This window comes from Lemur catta, chromosome 12, assembly GCF_020740605.2.
Source record: "Lemur catta isolate mLemCat1 chromosome 12, mLemCat1.pri, whole genome shotgun sequence".
In the NCBI taxonomy this organism is placed as follows: domain Eukaryota; kingdom Metazoa; phylum Chordata; class Mammalia; order Primates; family Lemuridae; genus Lemur; species Lemur catta.
Window position 1 is genome coordinate 23,015,703 of NC_059139.1, and position 17,203 is coordinate 23,032,905.

Below are 17,203 nucleotides of genomic sequence, written 5' to 3' on the forward strand. Positions count from 1 at the left end.
ATTTGCACATAACTTTTGACTCCCCAGAAACTTAACTAATAATAGCTTACTGTTGACCTGAATCCTTACAATAACAAAACAGTCAATGAACACATATTTTGTATGTTATGTGTATTATATACTATATTCTTACAATAAAGTAAGCTAGAAAAAAATAAATGTTATTAAGACGATCATAAGGATGAGAAAATATATTTACTATTCATTAAGTGGAAGTGGATCATCATAAAGGTCTTCATTCTTGTCATCTTCACATTGAGTAGGCTGAGGAGGAGGAGGAAGAGGAGGGGTTGGTCTTGCTGTCTCAGGGGTGGCAGAGGTAGAAGAAAATCCACATATAAGTGAACCTGGGCAGTTCAAACTTGTGTTGTTCGAGGGTCAACTGTGCACACACACACAGCCCTGCACATACAGACACACATCCTACTGGTTCTGTTCCTCTGAAGAATTCTAATACACTATTTCACCCAGTTGTTGTGAGAATTAATGAGCTAATGTATAAATATATGACCATTTGTAAATTTTAAAAGCACCATAAAACATAAGGATGGTTGTCTGCCTAGTATATGTGATGTGTAATGTACTTTGCTAACATTTTTTTTATTTACTTTTTTTTTTTTTTGAGACAGAGTCTCGCTCTGTTGCCTGGGCTAGAGTGAGTACCGTGGTATCAGCCTAGCTCACAGCAACCTCAAACTCCTGGGCTTAAGTGATCCTACTGCCTCAGCCTCCAAAGTAGCTGGGACTACAGGCATGCACCACCATGACCGGCTAATTTTTTCTATATATATATTTTAGTTGGCCAGATAATTTGTTTCTATTTTTAGTAGAGCCGGGGTCTCGCTCTTGCTAAGGCTGGTCTCGAACTCCTGATCTCGAGCAATCCACCCGCCTCGGCCTCCCAGAGTGCTAGGATTACAGGTGTGAGCCACCGCGCCTGGCCATACTTTGCCAACACTTTATTGACATACAAATTAATATTTACAAATGTAGTCATAGAGTCTAAATTATAGATAAATGGATTGAAAATATCACAGAAGAAGCTACAAGACAGGAACAAGTAGGGAGAGGAGTTTCATAGACTTGTGTTCTGGACTGATAACAGCATCTGTTGCCATAGAGCATAAACTCCACGTGGACAGGAAACCATGGCTTGGCTGGCTTAGTTCAGTTTACATACCTAGCACATGGCATAAGACTTTGCATGTACTTATTGCCCAGATAGTTGCTGAAGAATTAGTGAATTTTATTTGTTATCACCCCAAAATTACAGTTTTGTGAGTGACTGGGTGAAAAGATTTAAATACCTAAAAGTTAACATAAAGCACTTTAGTATACATCATGGAAGGTTAGAAAATATGTATATGTTGAAGCTGGTCATCCCTTCAGAAATGTCAAATGTCAAATAATCATAGTCTGTATGCTAAATAAGAGAGTTAGAAACTTAGCTGGACTGGAGAAAGGCCAAAACCATGAACTCAGGATGCTTCCATGACTAAATATGCAGCCAGACCTCACTCTCTAGAACTCATGACTTTGCCTCCTTGGACCTTTGCTGAACTTTGCATAATAGCACGGTGCAAATATAGCATGGAGGAAAAATCAGGGCCACTGCACTGAATGAATACTTCTAAACTCCAAGACAATAACTGGAATGCTATTTAGCAGCGTAGCAAACACTACACAGTGTCATTTGTCAACTCAAATCTCTAGATGACATTTCTTTTAGCAGTCAGTGGCCAGTCTGGACTATATTAGCATGCTTCACAACTTTATGGATTGCGGTTTACGTGGGCAGATATTTTGAGACTCAGCTGTGGAAGAATATGGTTGCTTTCAAAACATTCTAGGCAAAAAGCTTCTGTCTGAAAAAGAAGACCAGACTTCTAGACTTGTTGGTATTTTGGGAAATATGTCATCATAATGATATTTCCAGGCTTTTCTGGATATGGCCAGTAAGGGAGAGACTATCAAAATAGCCTGCCTTAAATTAAAACAACAGTGAGATATTATTTTCCACTTACAAATTTTTGAAAAAAAAATTTTAAATAATACCCAGTATTACTGAAAACATACCCTTACACTGCTGATTAGAGGGCCATTTGGCAAAAAATAGTAAAGAAAATTAGAAATATATAAAATGTCTAACAGTACAGAATTGCCTGAAGGAATTTTGCTATATCTATATGAAGGAACAGTATGCAACTGTTAAAAATAAGGTTGTAGAAGAATAAACAAATGGAAATTTTTTTATCCTCTATTGTTAAATTAAAAAGCAGTTCACAAGCACTACGTACAGAATAAGCCTCTTTTTGTTTAAAAATCAAGCAAAGAACAATCCATACATGTGCATAGAGGAAAAGGCTGGAAAACTATGCATTAAAATGTTAACAGCAACTACTTTTGGGTGCTGGGGTTATAGGTGATTTCTGCTATCTCCTTTATGCTCCTCCCACCACATTTTCTATATAAAAATATTCTGTCAGCCATTGGGGAGGGCGGAGGTAGCTTTAAATGCTTTAAACAAATGAACAGCAAACAAAAACCACCTATGAACTAGGATAGAGAAGGAAGAACATTTTACAGTGCTATGTCTTAACCTTGGCACATTCTAGGACTTTACATCTTTACATTCTAATGTAGTTGGCTCAAAGTAATTTATTTGAGCTCTAATGGTACTGCATGGTCTGAAAAGTTTACACTGTTTTCATTTAACACGAAGTATTTTCTACCCACACTATGCTAAAGCTTTGTACAGCATGAAGTCACTTTGTACAGCTCCAGGCACTGATGCAGGGAGGTGGCCTGATACAGTCACACATATGGTAGCACAAAGATGCCACCATGGAAATAAGGGGTTTTGGTCCTTTAGCTAGTACTCTCCATGCCACTGAAACCTAAAACTGTGTCCACAGAAAAATAGTTAAAGAGCTCATAGCCTAGACTCACAGAAAAACAGATCCATCCTATGTTGTTGAGGCACAGTTAGATAGAAGTGTCTGGTAAACCCTTAACCTCTGGGGATGATGACGTCATCCATGAGAGCACCCAGCCTTCTCCACAAGAGTCCTTTGCTGTCCCTGACAGAGTGGGTTGGAGGGACCATCTTGTCCATTCATTTCAACATCTACCACTAATTGATACTCTGGCTGGGGAGTGGATTTGAAATATTAAAAAGACTGATGGTGAAAATGGCTGTGAGGTAGACAGTTCGGTCTGAATCAGTGCCCATAAAGTAAAATGTGACACTTCTTTCTGTCTGACTCCAGCTGTTCCTGGACCATAAAAGGGAATGAGTCAAGAATATATCTATTTTTCCCACAATGAATGAGCCAGAGATGCAGACAAAATGAGGCTTAAACAAAGTCCAAAAATGTCCCACTAGTGGGGACAGCTCCAGGCTAACTTAAAGCTACTCTCAGCTGAATTCCCTCTGTAGCTGACTCAGCCTTGCCTGGATGGGTGTTTTGAATTACACACAATCTAGCAAATTCTAAAATACTGAAAGTGGCTAGGAGTTTAAGCACGTAAGTTTCAGAATGCCAACTTCAAGGAATATGAATTCTTGATAGTCTTCCATAGTCCTTTAAAAATCAATAAAGAATCCAAGTTAACCCATCTTTATGCATCACTATGATGTCTATTCTCAGAATTTAAAAACAGAAGATTGCAAAAGTATTTCATGACCAGAGCCTCCCCAGGTACTTCACCAGACCATCATTCTTCCAGAAATGCAAATGGACAAAAGGTCACAGAACACGAGACCCATGAGCCCGACTGACTCACCTTGCTGTGGCCGGTCCTCTTGCAGCTTCAGCTTACACGTGCGCACACCGAACAGGTGGCTGCTGCCTTTTCTCTGTGTGGTAGACATGGTACTAGCAGTATGGCTGTGACTCAAGGCACTTCCTTCCCTGGGCCAGGCACCTTAAATTGTCTTCACAAGACACTTGGAACCACATAGGTATGTGCAGATCCTGTCCTTGAGTGTAAGCATGTACTCCTCTAAAAAACTTCCAAGTTTTTCCTAGTCATGATTCTTGAAATAAATGATTTTCTAAATATACAGATGCCAATTCATTTGGCTAAAAACATGACTTAATTCTTTCATTTCAAAGCAAATTGAAACTTTCCCCCCATATAGTGTAAAATCCTACAAATTAACTATTTCTAACTGATTACAGTTTTGGCAATTTTTGATTCTCTCTATTGACATGAAATCTAATGCCTCCAGTATTAGAGAGGACTGCTAGAATAACATATACACAAAGAAAAAAAGTGCTGCTGAGTTAAATCAAGTGATTTCTAAGCCTGGTCTGAGTTACCGTCAGTGACAGCTGAAAGTGTACAGTTCTTAAGGGAGGCTGGGAAGAGGAGGAGCAAAGTGGGCAGGGTAATTAGCATAAAGAGGCAGGCAAGAAATGGCATTGGAGTTGCTCTGAATAATAGTGACCAAAGCAGGGATTCTAAAGATACCCTGCCGTTACGTTACAGTAATTACATATCTGATTTCTGCTACTTTGCTTGCAATTAAAATACAAGCTGAAGGAGGGGTTTATATTGCATGGACATTCATTTGTACATGCAAAATCTCAAAGGTAGAACCGGAACTGCTAATGAGTTCATGGAAATGTACTGCCAGAACTTTCGATTTCTGTAAACACCTCTGAGTCCTCAGAAGGGAGCAGTTATAGGGCAGCCTGCCTGCCAAGGCAACTATTTGGAATTCTGGAAGGAAAATAAACACACAAAACATTTATCTCTGTTTCCTTCTTAGATTCTCTATTGCTATTTCTAGGTCATAGGACAAGGCTATTTCCAGTTTTTCTTGTGCTTGCTATTTCATTACTGTTTAAAAACATAACCCCCAAACACCTTTTATGTAACTTGGGAGCCTGCTACAACTGAAGCCATAATGAATGCTGGTAAGTCCTGCCCTTCAAGAGTCACAGCTCTTTGCAGATTCAGAAAGGAGATAGTAGGCAGAACTAAGGAGTAAGGCAGGGCTGGTTAGCCTCAAAGTCTGGCCCCTGCAGTTTCCCATGCATATTTGGAAACTGATAAACTTGACTCCCTAATAAGAAGTTTATCTCCTAGCCATATGTAGGTGGGAGCCCTCATTTTACTTTGAGGCAATTAACAATTCTCCAAGCACACTCTCATTTATGAAAACCCTTATGAAATGTGTGATCAATTTTTTAGAATAATTCCTATGATTTATTAAAATGCTCTTATTGTTTTAATAGCCTATCTTCTGCAATTTTAGGTCCATCACAGTGTAATAGGTTATAGTAGTGCTTTGTTACTTTGAAACAGAGTCCAGTCTGGGTGTGGTGGCTCACGCCTGTAATCCCAGCACTTTGGAAGGTTGAGGCAGGAGTTTGAGACCAGCTAGAGCAACATAGCAAGATCCCGTCTCTACAAAAAAAAGTTTTTTAAAAATTAATCAGGCATAGTGGTGCATGGCTGTAGTTCTAGCTACATAGGAGGCTGAGGCAAGAGGATCACCTGAGTTGAGGAGTTTGAGGCTGCACTGAGCTATGATGATGCCACTGCACTCCAGCATGGTGACAGAGTGAGATCCCATCTCCTCTAAAAAACATAAAAAAGAGAGAGAGAAAGTCCTGTTATTAGACAGTCATAAATCATAGTTTCTGCTTTTTTTTTTTTTTTTTTTTTTTTGAGACAGAGTCTCACTTTGTTGCCCGGGCTAGAGTGAGTGCCGTGGCGTCAGCCTAGCTCACAGCAACCTCAGACTCCTGGGCTTAAGCGATCCTACTGCCTCAGCCTCCCGAGTAGCTGGGACTACAGGCATGAGCCACCATGCCCGGCTAATTTTTTTGTATATATATTTTTAGTTGGCCAGATAATTTCTTTCTATTTTTAGTAGAGACGGGGTCTCACTCTTGCTCAGGCTGGTCTCGAACTCCTGACCTCGAGCAATCCACCCGCCTCGGCCTCCCAGAGCTAGGATTACAGGCGTGAGCCACCGCGCCCGGCCATAGTTTCTGCTTTAAATGGCTGGCATTCATCTCATCCTCCACAAAGACCAAAGGTGAAATGCCAAGGTGTTTTTTTCCTGAATAACATAAAGCTATCACTATTTTATCAAGTTGTAGACCTCACTAATAAGCATCTACTATATAAGTAAATTAAATAACCCACAAAACTGTTAAGCCAACCATTGAGGGAAATGGATTATTTTATAAAAGTTTTATGATGAAAAATCTTAAAAATATATGAATAAGTAGATAGAATAGCCTAAAAAGCCCTGTGTACCCATCACTTGGACTCAGTAGTCACCAGCTCAGGGACAATCTTGTCTCAGGTCTATGTGTTTTGTTGTAGCCACTCTCCCCCTCATTGCGCCACTAGCTTTGAAGCATCCCAGATATCATTGCATTCATAAATATTAAAGCATGTATTTCTAAATAAATGCGAGGATTTTTAAAAAAACATAGCCATAATAAGATTGTCAATGCTTGTAACAACTAAACATGACCCCTTAATGTAATTAAATACCCAGGCAGTGTTCCTATTTTCCTGATTGTCTCATAAATTTTTTTAGTTTTTATATTTTTTTTAAAATTGAGATCTGAAGGTCCACACATTATACTTGGTTGATATATTTCTTAAGTCTTTTTCAATCTATAGGTGCATTTCAGAGAGAAAATGTTGCTTGGGGATTAATATCTACATTTACCTTAATTTGTGTCTGATTTTTCAAGGAAGCCCCCTAGTTGCCTTTATCTTTCTTATGCACATATGGATGTAAAGATGGGGGGAAAGAGAGGAAAAGGAATGGTCAGCTGGCCTGAGAGGCTAAAACACCCAGCTTTCTCGCCATGTCGCTCCATCTGTGTACTGTGCAACCTTGAGCCAGGCACTTAATATCTCTGGCTTTGTGCCTTCATTTGTCATATGAAACAAATGTTTGGTAAGCAATGAAAGAAATTATTCAACATTCGTTCTGTGAATATAAAAGCTTGGGAAAGGAAGGAATATCTTGCTTTGTCTTCAGCTAGAGTCTGAGAAGAAAGAAACATATTTAAAACTAAAAGTCTGAGTAGGGTTTGAAGGTGTATTTGAAAACCTAGCCCTTCAGTTCTGAAACTTAGCTAAGCACCATAATTACCCTGGCCATGTTGTAAAGATATGGATTCCTGAGCCCCAGCTGCACAGTCTGAGGTCTGGGGTGGAGTCTGGAATCTATATATTTTTAAAAGTCCTCTGGTCCAAGAAAACAAGCATAACCTGCTTAAACAGAGCCTGTGTGCTTCACTATTTCATTCATTATATTTGTCCTAAAGGCTAGTGAAAAAAGCACTCATTAAACACAGTGATTCCAAATGCTACAGTGTTTGGGGATGGTGGTTCCTCTTTTGTGCATCATTGAGACTGTCCTGGGCAGCGGGTCTGTGACAGATTAACTGAGTCAAGGGGACTCCTGGGTTCTCCCACTGCATGTTGAGTTCCACTTCTGCTCTTGGAGTGGCCTCTGGTTTGATTTACCACTTTCCACTGGAAATAAGCCAGTTAGCTGAAAGCAATGCTCCAGGAGCGTGTAAAATAACACCAGATGTATCAGCGGGAGTGGGATGGGGGCTACTTTGCTTCCCCCCTTCTGCCAGAAGATGTTTCAGAAACATTATCAAGCTAATTCACAATGGGCATGTTATTATACTTTGCTTTTTGTTTGTAAATAAAATCAATAAATCAGAATACAGAAGTCTGGCTGGGTCAAGAAACAGGTGAATAATCTTTGGCATTTTTGCTTGCAATTGATTAAAAATGAATTCTCATTAACTCTCTGTAACTCCCTCAAAAGGATACCGATGGTTTCCCTCAGTCTGGGTTCTTCCTTCTCTGCCATATCCTCTCTGCTTAAGTTATGTCGTTGTACTTCCAGAACAATAGAGTGGAATGGCACATCACAGATAAACAATCAATGATATTGGCTGGTATTTTGGGGGTGGATACTTGAAAAATTGATATTTTATGATTAGAATTAATTGATCAGAAAGTATAGTGTTTGGATGAATAATCTAAATGGTATTTAATTTATAGGAGGGTTTTCTTTTCTCAGTTGAACCATATTCAAAAAGCAGGAACATGTGCATTTTAAATTAGTCTACAAGTGAGTCACTTGTTTAATTAACAAACTGCCTTGTTTCAAAAGCATTTATGATGTCTAGTCTACAAGTATATCTATTCTTTGAAGGTCTTTGGACTAATTTGAATAACAGGTATTATATAAATAAAAAGCAGTAGCATTGTATTCATCACTTTCATCCTCAACGAGTAAGATAAAAGATCCCTAACAGAATATAAACATGGAAACTGTGACCTCTGGGCTGAGCCTCACTATGACCGCAGGAATTATTAAATGGTCGATGTAATTGAAGGCTGAGGAACTAGTGTTAAGACTTTAAATAACAGATCCCCTGCTCCTTTATGTCAATCAGTGTTAGATTTTTTTTCCAGATCACTCTTCCTCAATACAGGCTTATGTAACACATACATGGTAAAGCCCCCATAAAGGTAAGCTTTTGTGGCTGTCCAGAGTCATGTCACTAGTCGAATTTACTGCATGTTCTTAGCTCATAGTGTTTCCCAGGTGGCACAGTTGGCTGAATTCCCATAATGGCCATCTGTAAAAGCATAGGAGACACAAATGGTTGTATTGGAGACTGTTTTGCTTGCATACTTGCTCCTGTCCATGCCTTCAGGAAGCTACACTGGCATAGCACAAAGTTGGTGCTCACCGCCCCGACATTGCTACCACTGATCCGCTGAACGCCAGCATTTGGGTCTTGGTTATCAGAGACATTGCCTTACCACACAGACATTGCATTGGCAGTTAAACTAATTTTGGCCCTTTTGCTGATGAGCTTTAGATTTGGCTGCTGCAGGGCTCCCTCTGGAGGTCAGCAGAGTCCAAGATCAGTTTGTAAAAGCCTGGCCTCGGCACAATAGAAACTTTTCATCCAGTGCCCACAAGAATGGGGGGTCCTCTATTTGTGAGCTCAGGAGATGATTATCTGTATCTGAGGTTGTGAAAAGTTATCTGATTATCCAACTATGGGTGAAATTTGATCAATGCTGTATACTGGTATTTAACCTCATCTAGCTTTAAATTTCTCTATCTTTATTGAAGTTTTTTAGCCACAATGAAAACAAAACAAAACATAATCAAAGGTCAGAAAAATGCCAACTTTTATTTTGTTTGTTTTAGTGTCAGGAAATCCAGAGTAAGGTGGTTCTGGTTCCATAACGTCCACAATGTGAGTAGGATTAAAGGATCCCACAGAATCTGAATTCCATCTAGAAGTATTTGAAGTATACATGGGCATAACGATCAATAGGTTTGCAGCAGAACTTAACTCTTTGAAGATAAATATGCACTAACTGGGATCACTTTCAAAATAAAGCAAATTAACTTGCACCAAATCAAGCTTTTGTTACTTCATTTGAATTTACACTTAGGGGATTAAAATAATAAGAAACTATGTTTCTCCCTCTTTCCCTCATACCTTCCATCTTTCCTTCTTAGTTGGTTTGTTGACTCTTTGGTTCTTTCCTTCTTTCCCCCTCTCTCTTTTTCTCTGTATTTCTTCTTTCACTCATTTTCTTTTATGTTAGTTGGGTATTAAAAATGAAATTATTGTATATCTAGGATTTGCTTCAAAATAATATGGGAGAGGGAGATCTGAAGGGTATAGATGAAATGAGATTGGCCATAAATAGATCATTTTTAAACCTGAGTCATGGGTACATGGGGATTTATTATGTTTTCATGTCTACTTTTGTATATTTTAAAAACTTGTATGATAAAGAGCTTTAAAATATAATTAAATGAATCTAATCGAAAGGGATGGGCAATATGCCAGATTTATTAGAGTATGTACAGAAACTCTTCAAATTTCTTTTCCTATTTAATTTTTTACTCTATATATTATGCAATACACACAAAAAATTTAAAATTTTAACATTCATAATGTGTTAGTGTGGCAGCACTACATGAATACAATTTATAAACAAACATTGGGGTACATTCTCAAACCTTTGTTGTTGACAGGGGTGCATGACCATCAAGTTCAGAGGCATCTGTGGCAGAGAAAGAAGCCTGGCCCTTGCATGATGACAAACTCATTTAAAGAAAATCAAACTGCCATTTTACTCACTGCTTCTCAACTGTACAGATGTTTCTTTTTACACAATTTTTCTAATTTTAATGCTATTCTCTCAATTATATCTCTCAAATATAATTAGGTTGTGTCTTACTCAGTTTGGGCTATTATAGCAAATAATCCTAGACTGAGTGTTTATAAACAACAGAAATTTGTTTCTCACAGTTATGGAGGCTGGGAAGTCCAAGATCAAGGTGCTAGCATGGTCGGGTTCTGTTGAGGGCCTTCTTCTGGGTTGCAGACTGCTGTCTTATCCTTATATCCTCACATGGCAGAAAGAGGGTGAAAGAGCTCTCTGGAGTCCCTTTTAAAAGGGCACAAATCCCATTTATGAGGGCTCCACCCACATGACCTAATTACTTCCCAAAGGCTGCCTCTTAATACCAACTTACTGGGGATTAGGATTTCAACATAGGAATTTGGCAAATTTGGGATGGGGGGCACAAATATTCAGTACATAATAGATTGCCTTTTCAAGGGTGGAAGAGAGTTTTTAATCCAAATTCAGCTCCATGGTGAGGTGTTGAAGAAAACTGTCTATGAGCTCTTTGTATTCCCTAACTTCCTACAATAGAATTAAACCCACTTGTGTCCCAGCCCACAGATACTGTATATGAATGCACACACATGCACACACAAACACACACACACCTTATCTCCCTGGCATTTGCAACTGGCATGTGAAGATCAGGTGTTGTACCTCAGACATTGACCTTAATTTTCAAATAGCAACAGCACCTAGGGAGCTGCAAGTGGGAAGTCCTAGGACAGTGGGCAGGCTCCCTGAACAGTTGCATCAGTACCATGGCCATTGAAGCCACTCCCTCATTGCTCAATGAGGACACAGAGTGACTGGGTTTAACAAAGCCAAAAGGATCAGAATATAGGAGCCCTTTCATGGTCTCAGAGGTCCAGTTGGGATAACCATTTGAGCAGGGAAAAGGATAAATCAAAAAACAATCAACTTTCCAATTTTAACTCTTTAAATTTCGTCTCAGATAGTGGGAGTTTGAAGCCTTCCCAGGAACTCTGAAACCTAGAATTAAGTGTTATTGGCACAATTAGATAAAACTATTAATATATTTTTCTGCTCCCCTTTTCTGTATATTACAAATGTTAGTTACATCAGTGAACATATACTTCTTCATTGACAGCTTTTCAAAGTAAAGCTGTGTAGATCATTAAACAATGTATGCATGTATCAAAACATCACATTTTACCCAATAAAATATAAAATATCATGTGTCAATTAAAAATAAAATGAAACTTAAAGAAGAAATTGAATCTTAAATAGAAACTTTAAGAAGACAATAGAGAAAAGGTTTTTAAAATTACTTATAGGAGAGACTAATCAAAATAGCAGGCTGAGCGCACCCTTCCAAATACATTCAAATAATATGAAAATGTACATAGAGAGATAAGTAAAAAATGTAGATTAATGTACATTAGAAAGTTATCTTTATATATCTGCATACATAGAGAGATAAGTAAAAAATGTAGATTAATGTACATTAGAAAGTTATCTTTATGTATCTGCCATCATTGAACCAGAAATTATAAGGACTCACCTTACTGGAAGATAGAAAAGAGATGGGGTCTGAAGAGTAAGAGCGGAATAAACCAGTAGTAGAAGAAGCTGAGAGTCAAATACTCATAACAAGGGTAATCATTACATATTAATGAAGGAAATGCCTGTGAAAAGTAGGGCTTATCTGTAGGATAAATCTTGACAATTGTCCTTTAAAAATGTGAGTTACTGACCAGAGATAGGCTTTTAAACAGGGACCAGAAAGAGCAGAGCTGGAAGTGCCCTAGGCTTCCCCTCAGCATGGGAAGGGATGAACTTGGGATTCTATCTTTGTGAATGTTGGTCTATTTCCAGTTCAACCTTTCTTTTAGAGTTGAGCCCTTTGGGAGTATCAAGCAAAATCAAAAGATCCTCCTAGGTGATCCCTACAGACTCTGTCTAGAATTTGTTCAGCTTCCAGCCTTTTATTCACCACTTAACTGTGCTGAATATCGGGCTTACTCTTTTGGCCTTGCCTTCTCTCTGCCATTTTGTCCCCCAAATCCTTGTTACTTTGGTAGATCTCTATTGCCTTCCAAAAGATGCCTTATATTTTGTTAAACTTCTTAGTTATTTTCAGTGGAAATATTGGCCCAGAACAAATTAGTTCACCACTACCAGAAGATTAATATCATGGATGAAAGAAAATACAATGTGTTATGTTCTGGATGTATAGTCATTTGTTATAATTTTTATAATTGTAACTTGCCTACTTAAGTTGATTTACAGCAGCCTACAACATGGAGACCTAGGTTTAAAAAAAAACATAAAAATATAAAGTTATTAAAAAAATGATAATACTGACATAAAAGTAACTTTCAGAATTTACCTTGAAATGTCAGCTACAATAAACTAAATATTTGTGAGACAATAAATGCTCTGAAATACAGCCTTGCTCTGAATTATACCATGTTAAATGGCTTTTATAACCAACAGAAATCATTCTGATAAAAATTAAGCATTTAATATTATAATTTCTGGGAGAGGAAAGTCACTCCATCGGCATGGACTGGCTTGGTGCCATTCCTGCAGCTGCCTCGCCTTCCATTATACAATGCCGAGAGCAGCAGGATACTTGTCTTTGGACACTTTGCCACAGTGCCAATAGCAATATAATATTTGCCAACAGCAATAAAATATTTGTTCAGCTCTGACTTTTCTACATCATCTCTCTTCTTTCTGATACTGTATGTAATGGCCACTAGTGTAGGAATTTGTAGCCATCAGAGATGTCCTCGAGCTTTGCATACTCTGTACTCTTTTCCTAAATCACCTTTTTGTTTGCTTACTCATCAATACTTAAACAAGCATCTTTTCTGTGAGAGATTTTCTGGTCCCACCCCTTCTAGGACAGAGTTAATACACCGTTTTCTAGGCTGGAACTATATTTTGAGTGTATTTCAATTATTGTACATATCACATTTTCTGAAAATTATCTGTATACATTTGTTTCCTTTATACCAAAATATGAGTACATTTGGCCTAATACATGGTGCATAGTAAAATAAGAGTAGAGGAAAGAAAGGAAAGGAAACAACCAGAAAGAAATGAAGAAGGGAGAGGAGGAAAGAGGAAGGCAAAAAAGAAGAAAATTATGGTTTATTTCTTTTTTTCTCCACAGGACCATGGAGAAATAACCAACTTCTGGCATGTTTAGATCCCAGAAGATTGTGTCCCAAACTGAGAAGATTTCTGCTCTTCCCATGGTTAAGAAGCTAGATGAAAGAAGCATTCAACTTATTTTTAAAAAATTATTTGGGACAAGTAGATTAGATGACCTTAAGTAAATGGTTGACACCTGGAATAAAGAAAAATATTAAAGTGCTACTGATCTAAGAGGCAAAGATAAATTTAATGACATTAAAATGAGATCAAAATCATTGAATTGGAAGGTCTGCTGGAATCTGGGTTTCACCCCTTGCTAGCTGTAGAACTTTGGGCAACTTACCATGTACAAGCTTCTGTTTCTGCATCATGTAAAATGAGCATAAAAATACCTGTCTCATAAGGTTATTTAGTCTGCACTGGATGAGATAACCACATTTAGCTCAGTGCTGGACACAGGCCATTTAGATATTAGCTGCTTTTTATGCCTAGCAAGTACTGACTTAGAGCAACATACACACACACACACACACACACACAAACACACACATGTATATACACAGATACATACCTGCATATCCTCTCCAGAGATCTGGGGAGGATCCATGATGGAAGTGAAGATACCAGACTAGGGTAAGAGGAATTGGCCTGGGGGGGTAAGCAGGAAAGGAGTTGTAAAGGGTGTTGTGCCAGCTCAGACATAGTCTGAGTTGTAATCAGTATGTTGGCATTTTGTTTAGGATGAGTCAACTCTTCATGTAGTGAACATTCCAGAGAAAATTGGTAAAATCTAGTTTCTAATTTACCTAATTTGAGGCTTGTGGATTATAGGAACCTCAGCAAGATGACAAGAAGATTCTCTAAGGACAGGGACTTTGTCCCATTGAACTTTAGGTCTTAAGTGTGGAGCACATAGACTAGCACATCCCAGGTGGTCAGTTAGTTTCATTGGGAGAACGAATTCCTGAAATCACAACTCAAGACCTTGTCTGTGCCAAACTGCTGAAATTTACAACAGCAAAGCCCAGAACTTCATGTAGAATTTTTCTTTAATGATAGATTTCCTTTTCTTTTCCTTTTTTTTTTTTTTTTTTTTTTTTTTTAATTTGAGATGGGTTCTCATTATGTTGTCTGGACTGACCTCAAACTCCTGGGCTCAGGTGATCCTCCCACCTCAGCCTCCCAAGTAGCTGGGATTGTAGGCATGTGCCCCTGTGCCCAGCTGATGACATCTTTTTAAAACCTGCATAAAAATCAAGCAAAAAAGAAGTGGGCTTCATTCTTCTTGACTTTCTTTACATTCCCATTTTCTTTCAGTCCAAAGAAAGGTTTTCAGCTTTGTGACTGAGAGACAGTCGGCCTTTCAGCCATGGAATTTTCCAGTTGCATGAGAGAGAGCTTCATGAGAAACCACCTCCACTCTTGCCTTCCTCCCCCTCCCCAAAAAGAGGAAAAGAGAAAGAGAAGAATATTAGAAATGATGCTCGCTCCTCCAAAAAGCAGACATTTTTTCTTTCTCTTATCCTGGCTCTATTTTTATGGGTTATTAACTGCATGTTTAAAATTATGTCATTTTATGATTTACAAAGTTCTAAATAAAATACTGTTTACAATCACACAAAGCATAAAAGATGATAAATAAGTACAAAGAAATACGGAGATAGCTGCTCAGGGGAGAAACCCCACTGGGGGCCGACCACCACAAGTTGTTTAGTCAGCACTTGGCACCCCAGCAAGTTACAGCCCTAGCAGATAACAAACAGAATTATCTGCAAGACATTTTGGAGAAACAGTCATGTTTGGTATGAGAAATAACATTTTTATTTAAAGGAATGAGAATTATGAAACAGAGTTAAGTATAGAAGTGGGAACTGTTGAAAAACTATTAAGTAAAAATATATATATTTTCCTCCTTTGACCCTCATTTGAAACAAACTTTTTCAACCTCATATTGAGTTCAGAATTAGGTAGATATTCTTTATTTTAATAAAATTAAATCATGTAAATTTCAAGCCCCCATTCCTGTTCTACAACAAGAAAATAAAAGTGCAATCTGGGAAGCATTAGTCCAATTTCATATATATAGTCAAATTCAAGTATTATCATTTTCCACCACTATCCAGTTCAAAATTCTGTCTCCAAACTGCCTCACTCCCTGCATTCAACTGCAATTTAAACTGCATTAAATTCTTACTGGATTTCCAGGGAAAGAATCTCATGTTTGACATTTTGTGAGGGCAGGAGGGAGAGGGAAGGATCAGGAAGAATGAGCTGACTGGGGCAGGCCAGTGGGGCAGAAGGAAGTGCAACAACCTGTCTCAGTCACTTTTCCGCTGAGTCCAGCTGCCAATGCCATCACCCTGTCTGGTCTATAGGCATCACCTCTGGGCCCAGTGATAGAGGCCTCTGGCATCCTGAGATTCACATCGCCAGGGTGGAGGACTACCCTGAGCCTCTGCTGGTGGGATTCCTTCACACCCACCCAAACTTGACAAGGTCTGGGGCAAATGGAGGCCACATACCCTAAGTCTATATGTTTCAGAGTTATAAATCAAGCTGACAACTTGGTAAGTGAAGTATGTTCTATCCTCCTAACTTGACAAATATACTTTCATAAGAACAAATTAGAAAAATACATATAAAGCCCAGAGTTAGCAGAATATCAGAGACTACTGAATTTAATTTGTATTGGATATGCCTGGGCATTCTCCTGATGGGCTGACAATGTTTGGATGAGTAATAATGAGATGATGCTTAGAGCCTTGTCTCAGTTGCACTCTGTAGGTTAATTTTACTCTCAACATGCCGGACCATATCTAGTGGTTCCTTATATCAAAGCAACACAAAGGAGAGAAGGATTTGACAGACGCAATTCCTACAATCCTGAAGTCCCCCAGATACTGAAGCCAATCTTGAATTTGAAAAGTACAATTTCCCAACCTCCTGTTTTAAAAGCAGACACTGTCTTAATGTCACAGTGATAAAAATTTTTGTCTTCAATCCTGCCAAAGAGATACTTGGGAAAAGCAAAGATTCCTAACTTCTGGATTTCCTGAGCAGAATTTATATCTAAATGAGGAATGTTATCACATCAGTAAATATGAAATGTCTGATTTTGAATCAAAAGAGTAGTTTATTATACCTCAACCAAGAAGCAGTATAATTAATCAAACTATGTGCCTAAACTATTGACACAGTTTTGCCATCTTAATGGTAGCTTGTTTATGCCAGCAGCAAGGAAGCCTGGAGAGCCAGTGGTGGATAAAATCACAAAAGGCGTTTTCCACAGCTTGTTGAGAATTGGCTATTATTTCTTGGAAGAAATGGTCTAAAGCCTGGAAGAAGTGGTAGTCAATTGGTACAAGGTCTGGTGAATACGGTGGATGACAGTTTCCAAGTCCAGCCTCTATAGTTTGAGCAGCGTTGTTCGTGTGACGTGGTCAAGTGTTGTCTTGCAAGAGGATTGGCCTGTCTCTATTGACCAATCTCAGCTGCTTAATCTCAAGCATCCTCATCATTTCATCCAACTGGTTGCAGTAGACATCTGCTGTAATCGATTTACCAGGTTTCATGAAGCTGTAGTGGATAATACCAGTGCTGGACCACCAAACAGACACCATTAGCTTTTTTGGATGGATATTCAGTTTTGGACTGTGTTTCAGCACTTCATCTTTATCCAACTATTGTGATGAATGCTTGAGACTGTCCAAAAGAATCCATTTTTCATCACACGTAACAATACGATATAGAAATGGTTTGCCTTTATGTCATGACAGCAAAGAAAGGCAAGCTTCGAGATGATTTCTCTTCTGACACTCGTTTAATTCAAGCAGAACCCATC

At 38.5% G+C, this 17,203-nt stretch overlaps 1 protein-coding gene across 1 annotated transcript in view; it reads right to left on the minus strand.

Annotated features, from left to right (window-relative positions):
* RANBP3L (RAN binding protein 3 like) overlaps positions 1–3,874 on the minus strand; it is a 36,424-nt gene extending 32,550 nt beyond the window's left edge. The window contains exon 1 of the mRNA XM_045565731.1: positions 3,787–3,874. Within this exon, the coding sequence (XP_045421687.1) occupies positions 3,787–3,874 (88 nt within the window). The remainder of the gene's footprint in view (positions 1–3,786) is intronic.
* Between the last annotated feature and the right edge of the window lie 13,329 nt (positions 3,875–17,203).